General features: G+C 43.5%; 1 protein-coding gene across 2 annotated transcripts; it reads right to left on the bottom strand.

Moving 5' to 3' along the window:
* Window positions 1-3,542: 3,542 nt before the first annotated feature.
* On the bottom strand, window positions 3,543-17,515 carry efna1a (ephrin-A1a). 2 transcript variants are annotated; one of them, XM_082521073.1, is made up of 5 exons: window positions 17,168-17,515; window positions 5,965-6,260; window positions 5,417-5,482; window positions 5,210-5,305; window positions 3,543-5,090 (listed from the first exon to the last, which is right to left on the bottom strand). In XM_082521073.1, exons 1-5 carry the CDS (start codon window positions 17,263-17,265, stop codon window positions 4,963-4,965), a joined length of 684 nt encoding a protein of 227 aa, XP_082377199.1. In that variant the 5' UTR covers window positions 17,266-17,515; the 3' UTR covers window positions 3,543-4,962. The 2 variants fall into 2 exon arrangements, with proteins under 2 accessions (XP_082377199.1, XP_082377200.1); XM_082521074.1 differs by having other exon boundaries at window positions 3,543-5,087.
* Window positions 17,516-18,017: the final 502 nt, after the last annotated feature.

The following is an 18,017-nucleotide window of genomic DNA, read 5'->3' as shown; positions in this document are numbered from 1 at the left end:
TACGGTGCCAACCCTGCATGGAATAAATGTAAGGGGCAAAATTTTACTAAAAATATGGAATAAAGCCTCTAAATGTATTGACGTATTTGACTGAACTTTTTCATTTTTATTTCTGTAAACTGATAGGTGTTGTCACACCTTATTGTAGTTTAGCTTCAGTTGCTTGTACTTAATCTTTCTGGTCTGTAAATTTGAGCTTTAAAATCCATGTAGTTTTTTTTCTCCAAGGTCTGTAAAGTCATTGTTCCTGCTGTTTGTGCAGCACGTTTGCTCTAGTTATCTACTGACTCCCCTTACCGTTTTTTATGGTGTTTAAAGATTTCACCCTTGCTGTTCGCGTTTACTTAAGCTGGTATGCCGAACGAGTGAGTAAATAAAAAGAATTGTTTCCTCTTGACAAGCTTTTACTCATTGGAGCCTCTTCTTGGGGTCGGATGGTTAAGGGGCCTGTCCGACGCCCTTAATTTATGGCCACGTCTTTGAAAACATTGGGGAGTTGGGAGGTTGTGGCACCAGTGTTTGGTGCTACAGCTGTTTTTACTGTCACGGCCATAAAGCTCCCCTGGGAAGGGTGAGACAAGAGAAGAAGAGATGAGAACAATGGCTTGTCATACAGCTTGCAGACACGCAAACTATCATGGTTGGAGAGGAGGAGGTGTGTTGATGCTGGGGCTGAGTGTGGAAACTCACCATACGGTTGAAATAAAGATAGCAGAGGGGTCACTAAGGCGTATTCAATCTTCCTGCCAAAAGACAATGCTAATGGTAATAACAAACAGACTGCACCTCATTTTTCTTTTATCTCATTCGCAGCTTTTCCTGTCTGTGACCATCTTAGCCTTTATTCTATTTGTCTCCTGTCACATTAGTGTATCTGAGCCATTATCTGTGATATGTGCTGCTCGGGAGATCTTTCCAGTATAATGAAAAAGCAAAATGGAGTTTGGTTTCCTGAAAGCTTTTTAGCACAAAAATCCCCTTAATTTAAAGATGCATTTTTCTTTTTACTGATAGTGGCAAACTGGATTGCTGGTTCTTTTTAGAGTATGTATGAATATCTACCCCTTTATATTTAATGTGTCTATCCTGTGGTGATCATCTGTTGTTGGATGCCATACATAGTGGAGGAATTGTACCTGCCTCAGCTGTACACCTAAATGTCATCTGCTCCTCACCTTCCTGAGAAGTTATCTGAGAATGTTTTGCTTCAGTTACTGTGTGAAAGAGTGCAGCCAAGCAGAAAGCTAAGTGTCACTGTAACTTTGTCTCAGATGTTTTACTGTGTTCCAGGATTGAAAATAGGTCTGCTCTGCAAGGCTGAGGGCAGCTTTAAGATAACTTATAATACTTTATTATTATTATTGATGTTCCAGGTAGCTTTATGGTGTTAAGCAGGTGTGCTTGTCTCTGATTTCCACTTGCTTACATGGTAAATGGACTGATTCTGATACAGTGCCTTTCTACTTAGCTTGAACACTCGAAGCACTTTATAATATAATCCTTATTCACCCATTCACACACACAGTCATACAAGCACTTTTTTATGCCTTGGTCCTTTCTATCTATCATTCACTCTTCAATGAATGCATCAGAAGCAACTCTGAGTTCGTATCTTGCCAAAGGGAAATGTTTACATTCAAACTGGAGCAGCAAGGGATCAAAGCACCAATCTTCTGATTGGTCGATGACCTGCTCGGCCACAGACACCCCAAATGTGTCCACAGCTGGAATTATTAGAATTATTTTTAGTTTTACTGATATTTGCAGATAAACAAACAGGTTATAAAAGATGGATGCAGCCACTGTGACATCACTCACTGGCAGTGTTAGATCCAATGCATGTAAAGTAATGCAGTCACATTGTGTTTTTTGGTAATACAATAATGTGATACATTAGTAGAGTGATGTGTTGTTACTTCTGTTACAAAAGATGTTGTTTGTGCGATGGACTAAAAACAAAGAAACATCCGACATATCTTTTTTCTTCCTGTACAGATACAGCTGATTTCAGGTTCTGTGCAGGGAGGAGATCACTGGGGGAATGTTCTGCAACTTTTGAGGAGATATGTTCATTACTTTTATTTGTAATCTATGTAAAAAAAAACAAACCAAAAAATCCAAAACATCTCAGAGAGAAACAGCTTAATAATACTGCTACAGTGTGAGAAATTATTTTTTGATCTACAAGACCATCAGGAAGAAGCTTGGTGAGAATGAGAGAACTGTTGATGCGATCATTTGGAAATGGAAGAAATATAAAATGACCATCAATCACTCTCGGTCTGGAGCTCCACACAAGATCTTCATTCATGGGGTGAGGATGATCATGAGAAAAATGTCTGATTGGCCAAAACAACTTGGGAGGAGCTGGCTAATGATCTGAAGGCAGTTGGGATCACAGTCATCAAGAACACACTACATGTAGAGAACTAAAATCCCCCTGCTGAAGAAAGCACATGTACAGACCTATCCTAAGTTTGGAAGTGAACATTAAAGGGAGTTTTTCCTTCCCACTGTCGCCAAAGTGCTTGCTCACAGGGGGTCATAGGATTGTTGGGTTGTTTTCACTGTATATATTATTGTACGATCTACTGTACAATATAAAGCGCCGTGAGGCCACTGTTGTTGAGATTTGGCGCTATATAAATAAAATTGAATTGACTTGAACATCTAAATGAATCAGAGAAGAGTTGGAAGAAAGTGTGGTGGTCAGATGAAACCAAAACTGAACTGGTCTACCATCAATTTGACCTGCTGTGTTTGGAGGAAGAAAAATGTTGAGTATGACCCAAAGAACACCACCCCTACAATCAAGCACAGAGGTAGAAGCATTATGCTTTGGGACTAGTTTTCCAGCAAAAAAATTACCCAAAATATACCAAGGCAATTAATACTAATGGCTACCGAAGATGCACATTAAGCTCATGGAGCGATCTCGCCAGTCCCCAGAAAGCCTGTGGAGGAACCTGATACTTCAAGAAAACAGAGCCCTGATAACCTTACTTTCTGAGTCTGATGGACATTATTAAAACCATGGACTTCATGTTCTATTCGGACCAATAGAACCAAGGGTCACATTTTCATAGACTTCTGTACAACTGGAAAACCAGAAGAGTCGCCCCCTGCTGGCATTTGAAAAAGAATGCATGTCTGCCAATTAGCTGCAGAGCCACTTTACTCCAAACTATACCAATGCTCTGGAAAAGCCTCACAGGTAACCACGAAAAACAAAATTCTATGCTAATGCATCCATTAGTTATTAAAGCTCAAAGGGGTGGGGCCAACACTGCTTAAATACTGCCGCGGTTAAAAATAATCACAAGAAAGTCATTCTAGTTTTCTCAAAAACATCTTTTTTTTTTATTTTCACATGAAAAGTTTTCACATTTATCAAACAGGCTTTTTATAGAATCTATAATATATTTATATGTACACATATTATACATTTCTCTTACTTACACATGTACAAAATTAGGTAACAAGAATTCAGATAAAAAAAAAGACTGACTTCAATGGTAGTCATACACTGTTGTGCTTTGTTGAATCAAGCCAGCCTGTCAGGTGAAGATGTGCTTGGCAACTGGGTTTGATGCTGTGTCTCGTCTGTTGTGAACTGGTGACTATAACTTTTTTTTTTTTTTTTTTTTTTTTTTAAATTGCTCTAAAACTAAATAGCTGATTGCCCCACTTTGTGTTTGCTTGTTTTCCAGTCGGGGTGGAAAGCACCATGACACACAGGGGTGAGTCCTGCGCTAAAAAAGAAAGATTTAATACCAGCTCCTTGTGTCAGACAGTTTTAACCATTGCGAGGCGACAAACAGAGAAGTCCAGCCTCTCTGCGGTTCACACAACATCTCAGTGTTTCTTTTGGCAGAAAAAAACCAACAACATTTGTCTCAACACGCTTTCAATCAAACGCTGCACAGCTTACACACATTCTCCTGTTCTCAATTAAACGCGCACATATTGCCTTTCACACAAATACTACCTCCACCGGGGGCCCTCCCCATCGGCAACAGTAAACATTTCATTTTGTGAGCACATGGTATATACAGTAAAACGTCTCAGCTGCAAATGTTATAAATTATCTTCACAGAATGTACACGTAACATGATTCAACGTAGTGTTTCCATGTGTTACAGAGCGTCTGATGATTGTGTGTGTGTGTGTGTGTGTGTGTTTGGATTAAGCACTGTTTTAAATGGAGTGTATGTTGATGTGCAGTATTAGTGCTACAGTATATAAGCACATGGTCTGCGAAGGAATGGTGGTCATGAGAACAACTTTTGTGTCTGTTAATGCTACATTAAGAGAACGCAATCACCTGGGACAGCAAGGTCACGCAATACCGCTACAATAACAATACAACAAATAGTACGCAGTACTCAGGGTGGAATAGTGTACAAGTTGGAGAGATGACTGATCTTTGGCTCAAAAGGCTTGAGATTACTTTTTATTTTCTTCCTTTCTTGTTTCTTTAAATGCTGACTCCCTGTCCCCCATGTCAGTATAAAATTCAAAGTTGGTTAACTTGGTGTCGTAGCTCCTGATTGTCCTTCAGCCACTTCAGGTTCCTCTTCAACTTCTTTCTTCTCTCTTGCAGGGAATTCCTCCAGAGCGGTCGGTTTGATGGGGGAGCCCCAAATAGCACAAATCAAGGAGAGCTTAGTCTTTCCAGAAAAATACTGTCATCTTTTGGACAAAAAAATAATAAGACAAAGCACAAGTACTTGTCTCAAACGCTCAAAGTTGCTCAGCACATGTTGTGCAAGCGAGTCCATCTGTACTCTGCAAGCTTCAAAAGTCTCTCCCTGCGGCCAGCACTGGGCATGTTTTGTTTTTTTAAGTCAGTGGTTTTCAACCCCACGGACTGTCTTCATTGTAGTCTCTGAAAAAAAAAAACCCAAAAATATCCCCCCCCCCCAAAAAAAGTCTGCCAACAGAAATCCTTTTTATGTATTCTCAGTGCAACAAAAACAGTAACGAAAATGGGACTAGCACTGAGAGGATTGAGAGGGATGTAGCTGCCGCTGCGGAGTTTGTCCGTACACTCTTCTGAACATCTGGCAGGATAACCACCGGGTCATCTGCTTGAGGACAGGAGACAAAGAAAACACATTAGTACCATAAATTTACATAAACCCCAAATGTACCTGGATTGTTTTAGGGTCAGGGATAATTAGATAGGACACGGGGTTGGGCTACATACCTGCAGGCAGACCGTTGGATGGGTTGTGAACCCCGCCACCGGCTCCAACTGCAGTCCCACCTGTGCCCCCTTTAGCCACTCTGGCCTCTTGAGAGCCTGGAAAAAAAAAAGGCCATCAATCATTCTGTCTTGCAATAGCCTAAAACACGACTGTTAGAGGTGACTGTACTGCTTTCCTTTCATCCAAGAGGGTGGTCAAAAACTTACCATCTGCAGCTATGACGTCCACCCTCAGCCTCAGGCACTCTTGGCCATGGTGGTGCAAAGGTTTGGCTGCAGGGAAGAAGAAAGAAACAAAACAGGCGTTAACATCCTTACTAATACACTTATCCTCTCTTGGCCCCTTAATCCACCTTAATGCACACGCGCATACAAACACTGACACACAAACCCTTGGCAACAGAAAAACAACGGTACAAAGCCCTGGGAAGCCATCTGTGATCAGGCAGAGTGTGTCTTGTCCTGCCGTTTATCTAATTACAACCATGGCCAGGGTGACAACATTGCCTGTGCTTTGTGGTCAGTTTACAGCAAGGCTAGTATTGCATAAAACTTGGCAAAGTGAGCCAGCGCCCCAGTTTTCAAAGAGCTGGCCACTGAGCTGCAGCTTATCACACCTGGTACACAAACATGCAAACGCTGTCAATTTGAAGAGTTGGCATGTAGTTCCAAGCACATTTATCTTGGCTGCATGCTCCCTGTGTTATTAGAAAATGAGTTTAACTAGGAACTAGGACAGGATCCGTGACACTTACAGATATAGTAGTAGCTCTCTCCTTGGCGAAACTCCTTTCCCAGGGTGAAAGGAGTAAAACGCTGGAATTTTTCAGAGAACTTCTCAGGAGCGTGAGGGGCAAATGGATGACTGCACTCCCAGCGCATCTGGTCATACGACTGCGGCTTGCAGTTGTCGTAGTCCTCCCGCTCCACCATGTAGAGCACGTATCGCTCAGCATCCATCGATGGCACCTCACCCTGCGGGTAATGGGGGCAGACGATGTCCAGGTAGTCATTAAGCTTCACCTCCACAGCATAGTCGACCCGCTGAAACCTGTCGGGATGAGGGAGAGGACGCAGGTTACTCAAGTGGCAGGAGACTGATAACCGTGCTTATAGCATCGGAGCAGTAATAAATATAAGCCTCAAAACCTCTGATTATATATTGATCGGCTACACACCGGTATTCAACAGGGAAATCAGAGGAAAGACTGTTAGGTCTAGGAATGGGAGATATAGAGCAAAAGAAAGAAAGAATGTTTGTATGAGAGGATGTATATGCGTGTTCAGGTGGAACGAAGAAGGAAAACGCGATAAGGGGAAAAAGTGATCTGCAGAGGACACGCCCATAAATATGGATGAACGGGAGGCCAGTGTAGCTGATGCTGCTGTGCTGAGAGTTAGCAACGAGTGCACATTGATCCCGTGTCTCCCTGGAGTTGAATGATGTTTACCGAGAAACATTAGTAGTCAGTTAGCCCATCAACACAGGAGATGAGTATTGACATCTGCAGGCTACATGCACACACAAACATACACACAGGTAGAGCAGCAGAATGCATAATGACAGAAAAAGTGGAAACACACCTGAGTTTGCGAGCGATAGAGACAAGAATATAAATAAAGGTCACATACAACTCAATCTAAAAAAAAAAAGCTTAAGGATAGACAAACTATAACTGGGGTAGCAAAAGGAAATGGCAAAAGCATCTGCCACAGGATAAGACGGACTAAGGCAAAGTGGAATTTCTGAACCAATCTTAATGATTTAAGAAATTATGGCTGTTGCATCTCCTCACTTGTTTCAGGACACACTTCAAAAGTCAGCATCTGTGATGGTCTGATGGTGTCTTAGTGCACACAGCAGGGGTAACCTAAACATCTAGCAAAGCGCCATCATGGCTGAACAATAAACAGAGCTTTTAAAGAAACATGTGCTCCCATGTTCCTTTTCATGAATGCTCTAGCTGATTTCAGCAAGAAAAACCACATTGTGTACATATTCCAGCAGCATAGCTCAGTAGTAAAAAAAAATTAGGGGGCTGAGGAGGGGTAAATTGGCTAGATTGCAGTTCGGCCTGGTCACCGCATTTTGAAAAAAAAAAATGGCAAAGGAGGCCCCAAATTGTTGAGCAGCTGAATTTGAGAATAGTACAAAAACACAGATATCCCTCAGCTCTAAAACTCTTACAACACTTCATAGATGATACGTGACAGCGGTAGCAGTAAAGACCCACCTGCCACAATTTGTTCGAGGCGAGTTGTTGGCATCAAATTCAAAAAAACAAAACAATAAATGCCCCAAGTTTCAACATCCGATATGTTGCCTTGATTCATTTTCTAAATAAATGCAGGTGATTTACAAATCACTGTTGTCTCTTCTTGCTTACATTTTACACCGCGTCCCAGCTTTTTTTGAGAACAGGGTTGTCTTAACCCACTCATTAGGGTCAGATAGATAGGCACAGATACAACATGAGTCTGGTGACAGTCTGTAACTGTCTTCCACCACACTCCCTCTCATTACAAATACAGATAGAGACAGTCAGACTGTCTGCCTCCCCCTTCAACCCTCCCTTCACTCTTCCACCCTCTCCACCCTTTTTACTATGGTCCTTAAGTAAACTAAACTTCCCAGCTCCTCTTAGAGCTGGCTCAAAAAAGCACTTACACAAAAAGCATCATTTTAGTTTGCTTCACATGTGCGCACATAAACACTGATTACTGCAGAAAGCTTAGACTACTTAAAGAACAATTTAGAATACTTTGGTGCAGTTTCATTTGGCCTTATCTCAACTGTCCATGAGTCCTTCGCCCTCAGGGGGATACCATCAGAGATATTATGAGGTTGTCTCCAGGGAATTGTCACTGAAGGTATTTCAGCTTTGTCCCCATCCTCTTGACTCAGTGAAAGCTCCAGGGGCGGCTCACAGCTAATGCTCTCTTCTCAGCCAAAGCCATCTATCACCAGCCTGAAGCGGTAGCTGACCACAAGCAACACACACACACACACACGCATGCACACACACACAAAATCACACTTACTTCACAGTAATTCCCATCTATCAACAACCTAAAGCTGTAGCTACCTACTATTTACACCCACTGAACCCACACAGGCAGACACACATCTCCTCCCATGGTACTGAGCTCGATGCCTATCAGTTTACCGTCTCCTACTGTTCTGGATCGCCAGGGGTTCCCTGAGAGTAGATGAAATTTGACAGACTTAAATATTTTTACAACACACAGGGCGAATGTGTGTGTAATATAGAGTTTTGTTGCTTTTGCAACGAATATACGCATATTTTGACAGCCTTTCGACACTAACCCTAAAGAGAGATAGCTAACTGACTGCTGTTTAATCAGATCTACAGATCTCAAGGAGTTATGAGCTCCCAAAAGCCCGTGGGGTGTTAAACTGACACCAGTGATGGCATTTCTTTCCTAAAACAGGCTTTTCTTTGAGAATTCTGGCTTTTATCAACCCACCACCTCCACCTCCACCCACTCCTTAAATGTAACAAGTAGCATTTGGGGAGTTTGTGTTTGTGTGACAAGGTCCATATGTGTGACTAACAATCAAAGTGCACAGGCCCTGGCTCCAGTCGCTCGTTAGCTGGTGTTGTTGTTTGTTGCCAGGGGTCTCCCTGGTACCCCCTTGGTAAAAGGATAGACACAGTGGCTCCAAACTGTGGGCCCTGACTCCTACTACCCCTCTGGCTCCCTTCCCCCATCCCTTTGCCTCTCTCTGCCTGACTGCATGCCATCAATACCGATGGCCAGATAAGCCAGAAACACGGGCCCATTAGAAACCAAGCATCTTTTTTAGCGGACCAATGAAACTTCCATCTTGCCAACAAGTTCCAGCCAACTTTCGGTGGGGAGAGGAATAATTATAATTTTGCTACGGAGCAGGCAGCTTAGTGCTTATCTGCAGTTTGCCTGCCATGCTCTGTTTACCAGATTGCTGTTAAAGTGTTTTTTCCCCATGCCGCTTTCAATTCCAGGCGAATCGATAACACTATTGAACAAACACCGTTGTTCTCTGCTTTTGCCTGACAGAGTTATCAGCCCACTGCACACCCTGAGCACACACACACGCGCACACTAACAAACTCCCTATAGCCAGTCCCTCCCTGACCTCTAGTCCTGATTACAAACAGGTTGTAGTATGGTCCCAATGTGTTCATTAGAAAGGAGGTTGAAGGGGGTGCAATTAAAACACAAAAAAAGGGTATTAAAGTCGCCCTAGAAGGGGGTAATTATGTCCTCCCTCTCCCCACTTCCCAGCCCCTGCAGGCTTGAGAGCGCGGGGGGATGAATAGACGTGGGCGAAGGGGGTGGGTCAAAGGGCTTGAATTGGGAATGGCTTTTGAAGTCTCACCCAGTAAATGTTTCTATGTGAGTGCTACTGTTGCTCTATCAATGCCACCGTTTCATACAGTGTTTCTATTCACAGTGTGCCCGCACTGATGGAGTGCTTCACTTAGCAGGGAGAACCGCCACTGAAAACGCACCAGGGGATGTTGGCTAGTGCCTTTTATTAATGGCAAATAGTTTTAATTATCCTGCTGCCTTTTGTTCACCCCCCAACGCCTCAGCACTGAAACGTTCCACATCATCAGCTTAATTAACTGATTGTGGTAACTCACTTCAAAGAGAGCTTTGGCCCCTGTGTCACACAGTTTAACAACAAAGTCAAACCATGCCACCTTCACTTTAGCAAACAAAATCCTCTCACTTTCAGCCTTCCCCAGTGTGTGTCCCTTGTTATTTCCCTCCTCCAGATTGTCTCCGTCTCTGAGTCAATAAGGCTGTTTTGGTTTATTCCCATTGTTTTTTCCCAGGATGCCTTTTAATGCCAGTGATACTCGAAGCCTCAGTAAACTCAGCATGGAGTAGCAGAGTAATACTCTACTTACGGATGATCTGTGGAGTTATGGCAGATATGCAACAAGGATTGTGTGCAAGTGTCTGTCTCAGCCTGATACATTCAAGTCAAGGATTGTTTATGTCTGAGTAGGTGTGCGTGTGTGTGTTGCTGTTCTGGTGCTCTGGGGAATCTGGGAGTGTGTTTCAGTGGCGATAAGGTGGATAATAAATGCTAATAATGAACAGAGATGATAGCGAGGGAATGCCAAGTGGTCACAGGTTGCTCCTTACCACTCTTCCTCCTCTTCTGAGAAGGAATTCCTAATTTATTGGAGCCTTTTCAGGAAACTTCAGGAGTCTAATCTCTTCTTTAATCTCTCTGGCCTGCATTTTGCTTTCTTGTCTACCTCTATCCCCTTCTTTCATCCATCCATCACCCTCTCATCTCTGTACTCTCTCACCCTGTGGAATGTCAGAGCTCTGAGGCGAAGAAGCTGCGGCGCAGATCAAAGGTCGGACACTTGCCAAGTCAGCAGAGAATTTTCTACATGGACAGTCAGCAAGAAGGGTCTTTAAGCATTTTAAATTCTACAGACGGATAATGGGAATTAATCTCTGTAAAGATTCATTCAAATCTATTCTAAAGTCCATAAAGGTCATTGTAGAACAAACTACACAGATCTCACTACAGCTTCCAAAAAGAGTTCCTGTCTTCTTAACCCACTGTCTCTCAGAGCTTCATACAGTCACCCTAACCACATAAACAAGATTATTTTCCGCAACGGATGACTGAACCGGAATGTGGGGACCACCTAATTGGCTCGCCCAAGCCTGGATTATTGGGTGGAGCAGTGGCTGAACTGAGGTCCATTCATCAGCACCAGACCCTACTTAATACAGGGGCTTAGACTGGACAGCGAGGCCCAGAGCAGGGAATGACGGCTGGGGACAGAGTAAGGGGTGAGACAGGCAGGGTGGAGCTTTTTTCCCCACTCCCACATCTATTGTTCTCACATAGAGAAGGGGTATTATGGCTTTTCACTGAAGATTTGGAGTTCAAAAAAGACACATTGTCTATGTATAGCTATATATGTGTGGGTGTGTGCAAATGTGTCCGTGCAAAAATGGGAACCAAGAGGTGGTAACAGAATGCTGAAAGACACTGGACACAAGGGAGTACTTTTTTTCAAGATAAATCCCTCAAAACCACATGACTCCATGACAGGTGAAGCTTTTTCCAGATCCAAACTTAGCTGAGTTAAGCGGGACTGTTTAATGTTATTGCTCGGATTCTTCTTGTTTCATCCATCTACCTACCCATTCATCCATCAACGTCAGCCGACCCTTCCCACTCCCTGTCTATCTCTCAACACTCAATAAGCAAACCAGATCCTAGTGTCAACTCTGTCACTCCCCCCACTCAGACCTGCTGAACCAATCGCAGCCTTTTCTGGTGGTATTCCAACTATGCAGCTCTCTGACCCACCGTTTGCATAGCCAAGCACAATGTGATGTGGGTATGCAGGGGTCATCATAGAAACAAATATGATCCAACCCCGTTAACATAATATTTCAGCCTTCATTCTTTGCACCGTGTGACTTTTCACCATCCATCTCAATCAGCTTTCTCTGGTCTTGTCATTCAACCTTTGTCCGCCCGGTTCATTGGTCATTCTGCCGGCGTGCTTTGCTGACCTAGCTGAGCTCCTTTTGCCACCCAGCGAAGAGACAAAGCTTTAAGTTCAGCAGAGAAATAATTGGCCGACTCCACTGCACTAAGGAGGGTTAGATGAATACATATGCTCTTTCCAGCTGCCTTATACTGTCCCCTGAGCCATTTGTATCTTATAAGGGCCAAAGCAGAAAGGTCATCTCTGACATCACATTTCTCAGCAGGCAAATATCTGTATAAGAAAATCGATTTTGCAAGATTGATTTTTTTCAATGAAATAAAATTTTCATGTTTAATGTTTTTTTTCCTCCTGTAAAAACAATCTCAGATTGTAACTTAATGAATTCCAGTGAGAATTAACAATATGTGAGTACAGGCAAAAACCCCTTTAATTAAATGGTAGCTCTTGCTTATGACGTCAAGTAGAAATTATGGTAATACAGCTGACCTGCAGGGGTGGCGATAGTTGCTGTGCAGACAAGTTTACACACTACATCTAGACCTTTAACAAACAGGCCCAAAAAAGAAGGAAAAACAAAAAAGTTACACAATAGCTGATATTTACACAACAAAAACAACCACAATGGTTCATTTCAAAGATAATATCCGACTCTTTCTGGCCAATTCTTCCTCAATCAAACACATCGCGCACTGAATGCCACCAGGAATTGACAAACAAGTCTGAAGGACACACGCACGCACACACACATAATCTCTGGCTCAGACACATCTAATAAAGAGAGTGCGAGGTCTGTTCGCAATTGTAATTTTAACATAATCATAAATCTGTGTACTAATGGAGCTTTTCTTCCTCCTTGGTTTTATGTCTGGGACTGAACACTTGTAAAGCAGAGCAGATTGGAGCAGCATAGCGGGAAGGTGCAGGGGAAGTCTGGTGTGTAGATAAGAAAGAAGCATGAGGACGGGCAGAGGGCAGAAACACTGGCCGAGGTCAAACGAGGTGAAACTGATCAGAGGAGAATCCCAAATAGAGACATGCAGCGATTTGACAGCGGGGCGGGGACAGGAGGAAGATCCCAAATCATCCTTTTGGCTTGAAAGTTGGAACACAAACCCTAATTAAACAATTAATCCCTGCTCAGTTATTTACTCTAAATGTGTTCATTCTAATGTGAGCCTGGGAAATTCAATCAGCTCCTTTTATCCAGACCTTTAAACCCTTGCGTGTGCTGGTGTGTGAGAAATGTATTGTTTATTGTGCAGACAGGATACGCTGTTTTCCCGGGAAAAACGTAACCAGGAAGCGCAACACTTCGCAGGAGACACACAGCAGACAGCGTGCAGACTTTAGTAACACCAACATCACGCCTGCGGGAAGTGAAAACCTTTGGCCCGATTCACTATCTAGCTCAGTCAATAAAACAAGCCCTCCTGTTCTGACTCTGCAAGAACAAGTGAGCTGGAAGGAAAAGAAGAACCTTATCAATGTGATCACTGAGGTAAAATTTTATTATGATTGCAGACTGTAAAGATGGGAATCATCAACACACTTGAGTGGTCACTGAACCCAAAAGAGGTGATTACCATCTGCCTGACGAGGCAGCATTTTTTTTCCAGATTGAATGCACCAGACAGATTACAAAGCCAGATTAAGAGTGGTGAGAGGGGAGGGGGGCGGACACTTTGAGAGAAATATGGAGACCAACTAAAGGGAAGGGGGAGGGGAAGGGTATTCCAGGGGGTTAAAGATGGATTAGGATTTGAAAAGTGAAGTGTTCTGGATGTATATGAGGAAAGAATAAAAAAAAAAAAACTAGATTTTTATTCATTTAAATTGGAAACTGCAAGCATCTCATATCTATTGCCCGCACCAAATCACGCCAGTGGACTAGCCAGTCTTATGTTTCATCTCTCAAACATGGATGCACCCACACAGACACTTTTACTTACTCCTACACATACACTTCTGTGTTTTCTCCTTCTCATTTCTCTCCTTTAATAACTTGAGCTCTCAGACAGGCTCCACCATTTCCACTGTTAAGCAAGACGTTCAAGAGGGGCACGTTAAAAGGCCGAAAGGAGAGCGAAAACAGTTTTGCTGGGAAGAGTGGAGTGGCCTTTCTTAAGGAAGTAGAAGAAGGAAGCTTTAAAGGTAAAGTGCAAAGTGTGTGTATGTGTGAGTGGGGGGGGGTTCTTTTTCCCTGAAGGAAAGGGCAAAGTGCCTTGTGATGGCTCGCTGTGGGTGCCAAGAATGATATATAAAAAAAAAATTAAAAAAAAATTCCACACCTCTTACCATGCTTCCCTCCTTCTCCCCTTCTCTGAGAACCAGAGCTGGAGGTGAGGAAATAATAGACTGAAAAGGGACAGCTTGTAAAGTTGAGATAAAAGCTGGTGAAGGAGTGAAGGGGACCGAAAAGACAGGAGAGGGAAGAAAGAGTTTCCCAGAGGCAGAGCCACGGCTGTGTGAAGAGGGGCTGGCCTGAGTGGCAGCCAGTATTCAGGGACCACCGACGTGACAGAATGACTGACAGATTGATAGAGGCCGTGCCACTTCATCACATAGCGAACTCTGACCCTCGATCAGTCACACCAGTTACTATTCTCTTTCTGTGGCCCACCGTGAAGAGCAAGCCCCAATTTGTATGGGGAGCATCACAAAAAAGCCACATTGACCGGATAAAAACCGAGAAAATGCTTCATGCGGGTGAAACATACCTTAAATAACTTTCGTGTGAGCCAGCAGGAAGCAAGCTCATTTTAACGAAGGAACGGTGAGCTGAAACTACTTGGAAACGCAGCTAACCCAATGTCAAACAGCTGTTCTGAAAATCACTTCAGAATTATAAGAGATTAGTTAAAAGACTTCTTTGAGATCAAACGTGTGTGTGTGTGAGCGTGCCATGAAACGGTTAACAGATTCACGGAGCCCACAGAACCAGGCTGCAGAGGGAACCTGGCCAAGAAGAGGGGGAGGGAGGTGCCAGAGAGAGGGAGAGACAGGTACAAAGCAGAGGAGGAGGTGGGGGTGGTGGAGGTGGTGGTCCTCTCATGCTCTGTCAACAGGGAAAAGGGAAAAGGAAGTAAGAAGCACTGAAAGAGCAGATTATTGCCTCACATCGAAGTTGTAGAGTCCAGGGGGCTCCTGGGCCGATGTCAACATCAATCCCAAATGTGTAGCGCGCGTGTGTGTGTGTGTGTGTGTGAGACTGGGTTAATGTGTATGAGAGCGTGTGAGTCACTTGAATCTGGCGATGCTGTGTATGTGAGTAAGCTTATGCGCAGACACTCCCTTTACAAAAAACACACGCTGGCATGCCGGGACCAAAGCTGAACGCTGGTGAGCCTCTTTCTGGCAGTCAAACCTGGCTGGTGATTAAACTGTTGCTAATCAGAAACAAAGGTCGCAAATATGCCAGCAAGCAAAAAGGTCACGAACACAAACACACACAGTAGGAGATTTTGTTGTGCTGAAACATAAAAAGTCCTTAGGTACAGGCAGATATGACCTTGGAAGTTTTGGAAGTCAGCAGGCCCCAAGCTGTGCACACAAACATGTTAGGAAGGGAAACTGTGCAAGTGTGTGTGTGTGTGTATTGCTAAATCCCTTAACACACCCATATGGGGAAAAAAGGAAATGAGTATATACCACATGGACTAAAGCGATCACTCTCAGATCAATTTGATTAACGATGGCTCTCTGACCAATTGGATGGAACAATTAACCCGGACCAACAAAAAGAAAACACGCTATCAAGTAACAGGTCAAAGGGGAGGGGAGATTGCGGTGAATGATGAAAAGCACCAAATAAAAACTCTCGTGCTTTTTCTGTGAAAACAGGATTAAGAGTAGCTAAAGGGAGAGATTTAGCACAGTCATCTGGAAAAAAAGCAAGTGCAAAAAGACGGATTATCAGTATATATATGGGAATGATCACTGTCATTCCACAGCAGGGACACAGCAGAACGCCTTTCCATCTGGGACTTCATTCTGATTTCCTGTGAAAGGCTTTGTCGTTGTAATTACGGACTTTCTGAGAACAGCAACTGCTGTTTTAACCACAGGGGAAATGAGGAGGGAGAAAGTGGTTGAACGTAAGCTTGTGTGGAAGAACGCTTGAATATACAATATGTGTTTGCCCACCAGAGGGAAAGTGTGTAAGCCCAGCCCTGATTGATTCAGACGGCGTCACTTGGTGCGACTGAACATGCTGGTTTGTGATTGAGGGATTGCCTGCCAGGAGTACCTGTTTGTACTTGCCCTATCGTGTGTGTGTGTGTTTGTGTAGGGGTGCACGTAGAGGTTCATCTGTGGAGTGAAAACCTAACCCTCTTCGTACCCTGAGCCATGTCACCCCAGCCATCATCAACCATAATTCTAATTGACCCCCACTTACTCCAAATGGCCCCTAACCCTGACAATTTGAGCTCCAATTTCTCCTCCCTGAGCAATCTATCTCTCTCCCACAGCGTGACCTACTGGGCAGGCCTCAAGTTACCTCCTCTGTCACTGTCATACACCATTATTACTCGTCTTACCACCTGAAATATGAACACCCCTATGTCTCTCTGACAGCCACGTAAGAACCCAAGTGATATCTCTTGATTTAGGAGATATGGCAACCTCCCACTCTACTCAGAGGTTAGGACTCGGTGTCAGATGGGGAGGATATTGCAACAGAGCTTTCAACACATTCTGCAGTGAGTCAAGCCTGTAAAAATCAACAGGGAAAAAGAAAAATACAACCCTTGCCAGGGAAAAATTGTATCCAAACCCGGGTAGAAGTGCAACTCATGAATACAGACATAAGAGAAGTTTACTGACACGTTTGCTGCAAGCACACGCACATACAAAACACTGTATCCACATGCTGACATGCAGGCAAGATAAAACAAGCAGTATTCAAAGATTAAATGTCCTAAACCTCAGAAACCCGCTGTTTCCTCTACTCCCCCCGCATTTACATTTAAAGCAGCTCTCTTCCCTACTAAGCGTGAACTATTTAACTGCCTCAATATCAGCCCAGAAAGATAAACAGATGGCATAACCTGGTGTAACTAATGCTGCTGTGTAGGTAGGCTACACAGATTGCGAAACGGATTAAATCTGGACAGCTTAAACAAAGAATTACAGGTAAACAACACCACGATAACAGGTTAGAGCTCAGAAAGAGGCGAAGAGGGAAGATACTCCTAACTGTCCCGCATTATCATGACAACAGCAGACAGTCGATTCTATCAGGCGCTCATCACAGGCATCTCGCTGAATATACATGAGCTGCAACTATTCAGCGTGCATCTGAATATAAGATAACGGCTTTGCCAACACTGCAAATGCGGTTAAAAGTGTGTTTGATGCCAAAAGTAAATCAGTTTGTAGAACCGATTAAGAAACAAGAGTGCGCAAAGACGATTCGAAGTGCGCTACATTAGAAAATGGAAAACATATTTACTTTGGGTTTGTGCTGTTCCAGTAGACACTGTGCCGCTCCGCTGAAGCAAACCAGGCGCAGACGCTCCCAACGAAGCCCACAATCCAAACCAAATCCATGGTGGAGAGGAGTGAAGGCGTGCAGAGACGGAACACAACTCAGGTAGGTTGTGCACAAAAAAAAAAAAAAAACACCTAAAAGTTTACCGAAGGAAGCTTATCCGTGAACCTGTTAATTAAAAAACTTAACGCACGCAGCAGATCTGAGAGAGATTTCTGTATATTCGCAAAGGAATAAAAAAAAAATAAGTGAAGGGAGACTGAGATTACTCGACAAATCCGTAGTGAATGAGAGGTTGAGCTGAGTGGAGGTTGGTTTTGTGAAACGCCCACCTCCGCGTGTCACGCCTCCTATGGCAGAGGAGACCAATCAGAGGGCTGTCCGAGAGAAGCGAGCTGCACAGGTTTCTCTGCAAGTTTGTGTGTGTGTGTGTGTGTGTGTGTGTGTGTGTGTGTGTGTGTCATCACTCCGGCGTGTACAGGGTGTCTGGGTAAACACACAGAGGGTTTGCTGTGATTTATATGCCAGATTTTTTAATCGTAACTTTATTATGCTTCAAGTGTAAATACATGTCATATGTTGCAGATTTTCGTGCGTCCACATTATCCTAATGTAGCAGCTGTATTCAAATAAATCTGTAATTGATAGCTCTTGTTATAAACTACCAAAAGTCAATGCTTTTGTTCCGTTAGTGGATTGTTATAAACGTGTTGCAAAGCAGGAATCCTTGAATATGGCTACATCTATAGTGAACTTGCAACAGTATTTCAGTTGTTTAGACTTTTAGCTTGGGCTAACCTGGAAACATGAA

Source organism: Aulonocara stuartgranti (assembly GCF_965226115.1).
Source record: "Aulonocara stuartgranti genome assembly, chromosome: 22".
NCBI lineage: Eukaryota > Metazoa > Chordata > Actinopteri > Cichliformes > Cichlidae > Aulonocara > Aulonocara stuartgranti.
The sequence above is the reverse complement of the archived record's forward strand: the minus strand, read 5'-3'. Positions and strand labels throughout refer to the sequence as shown.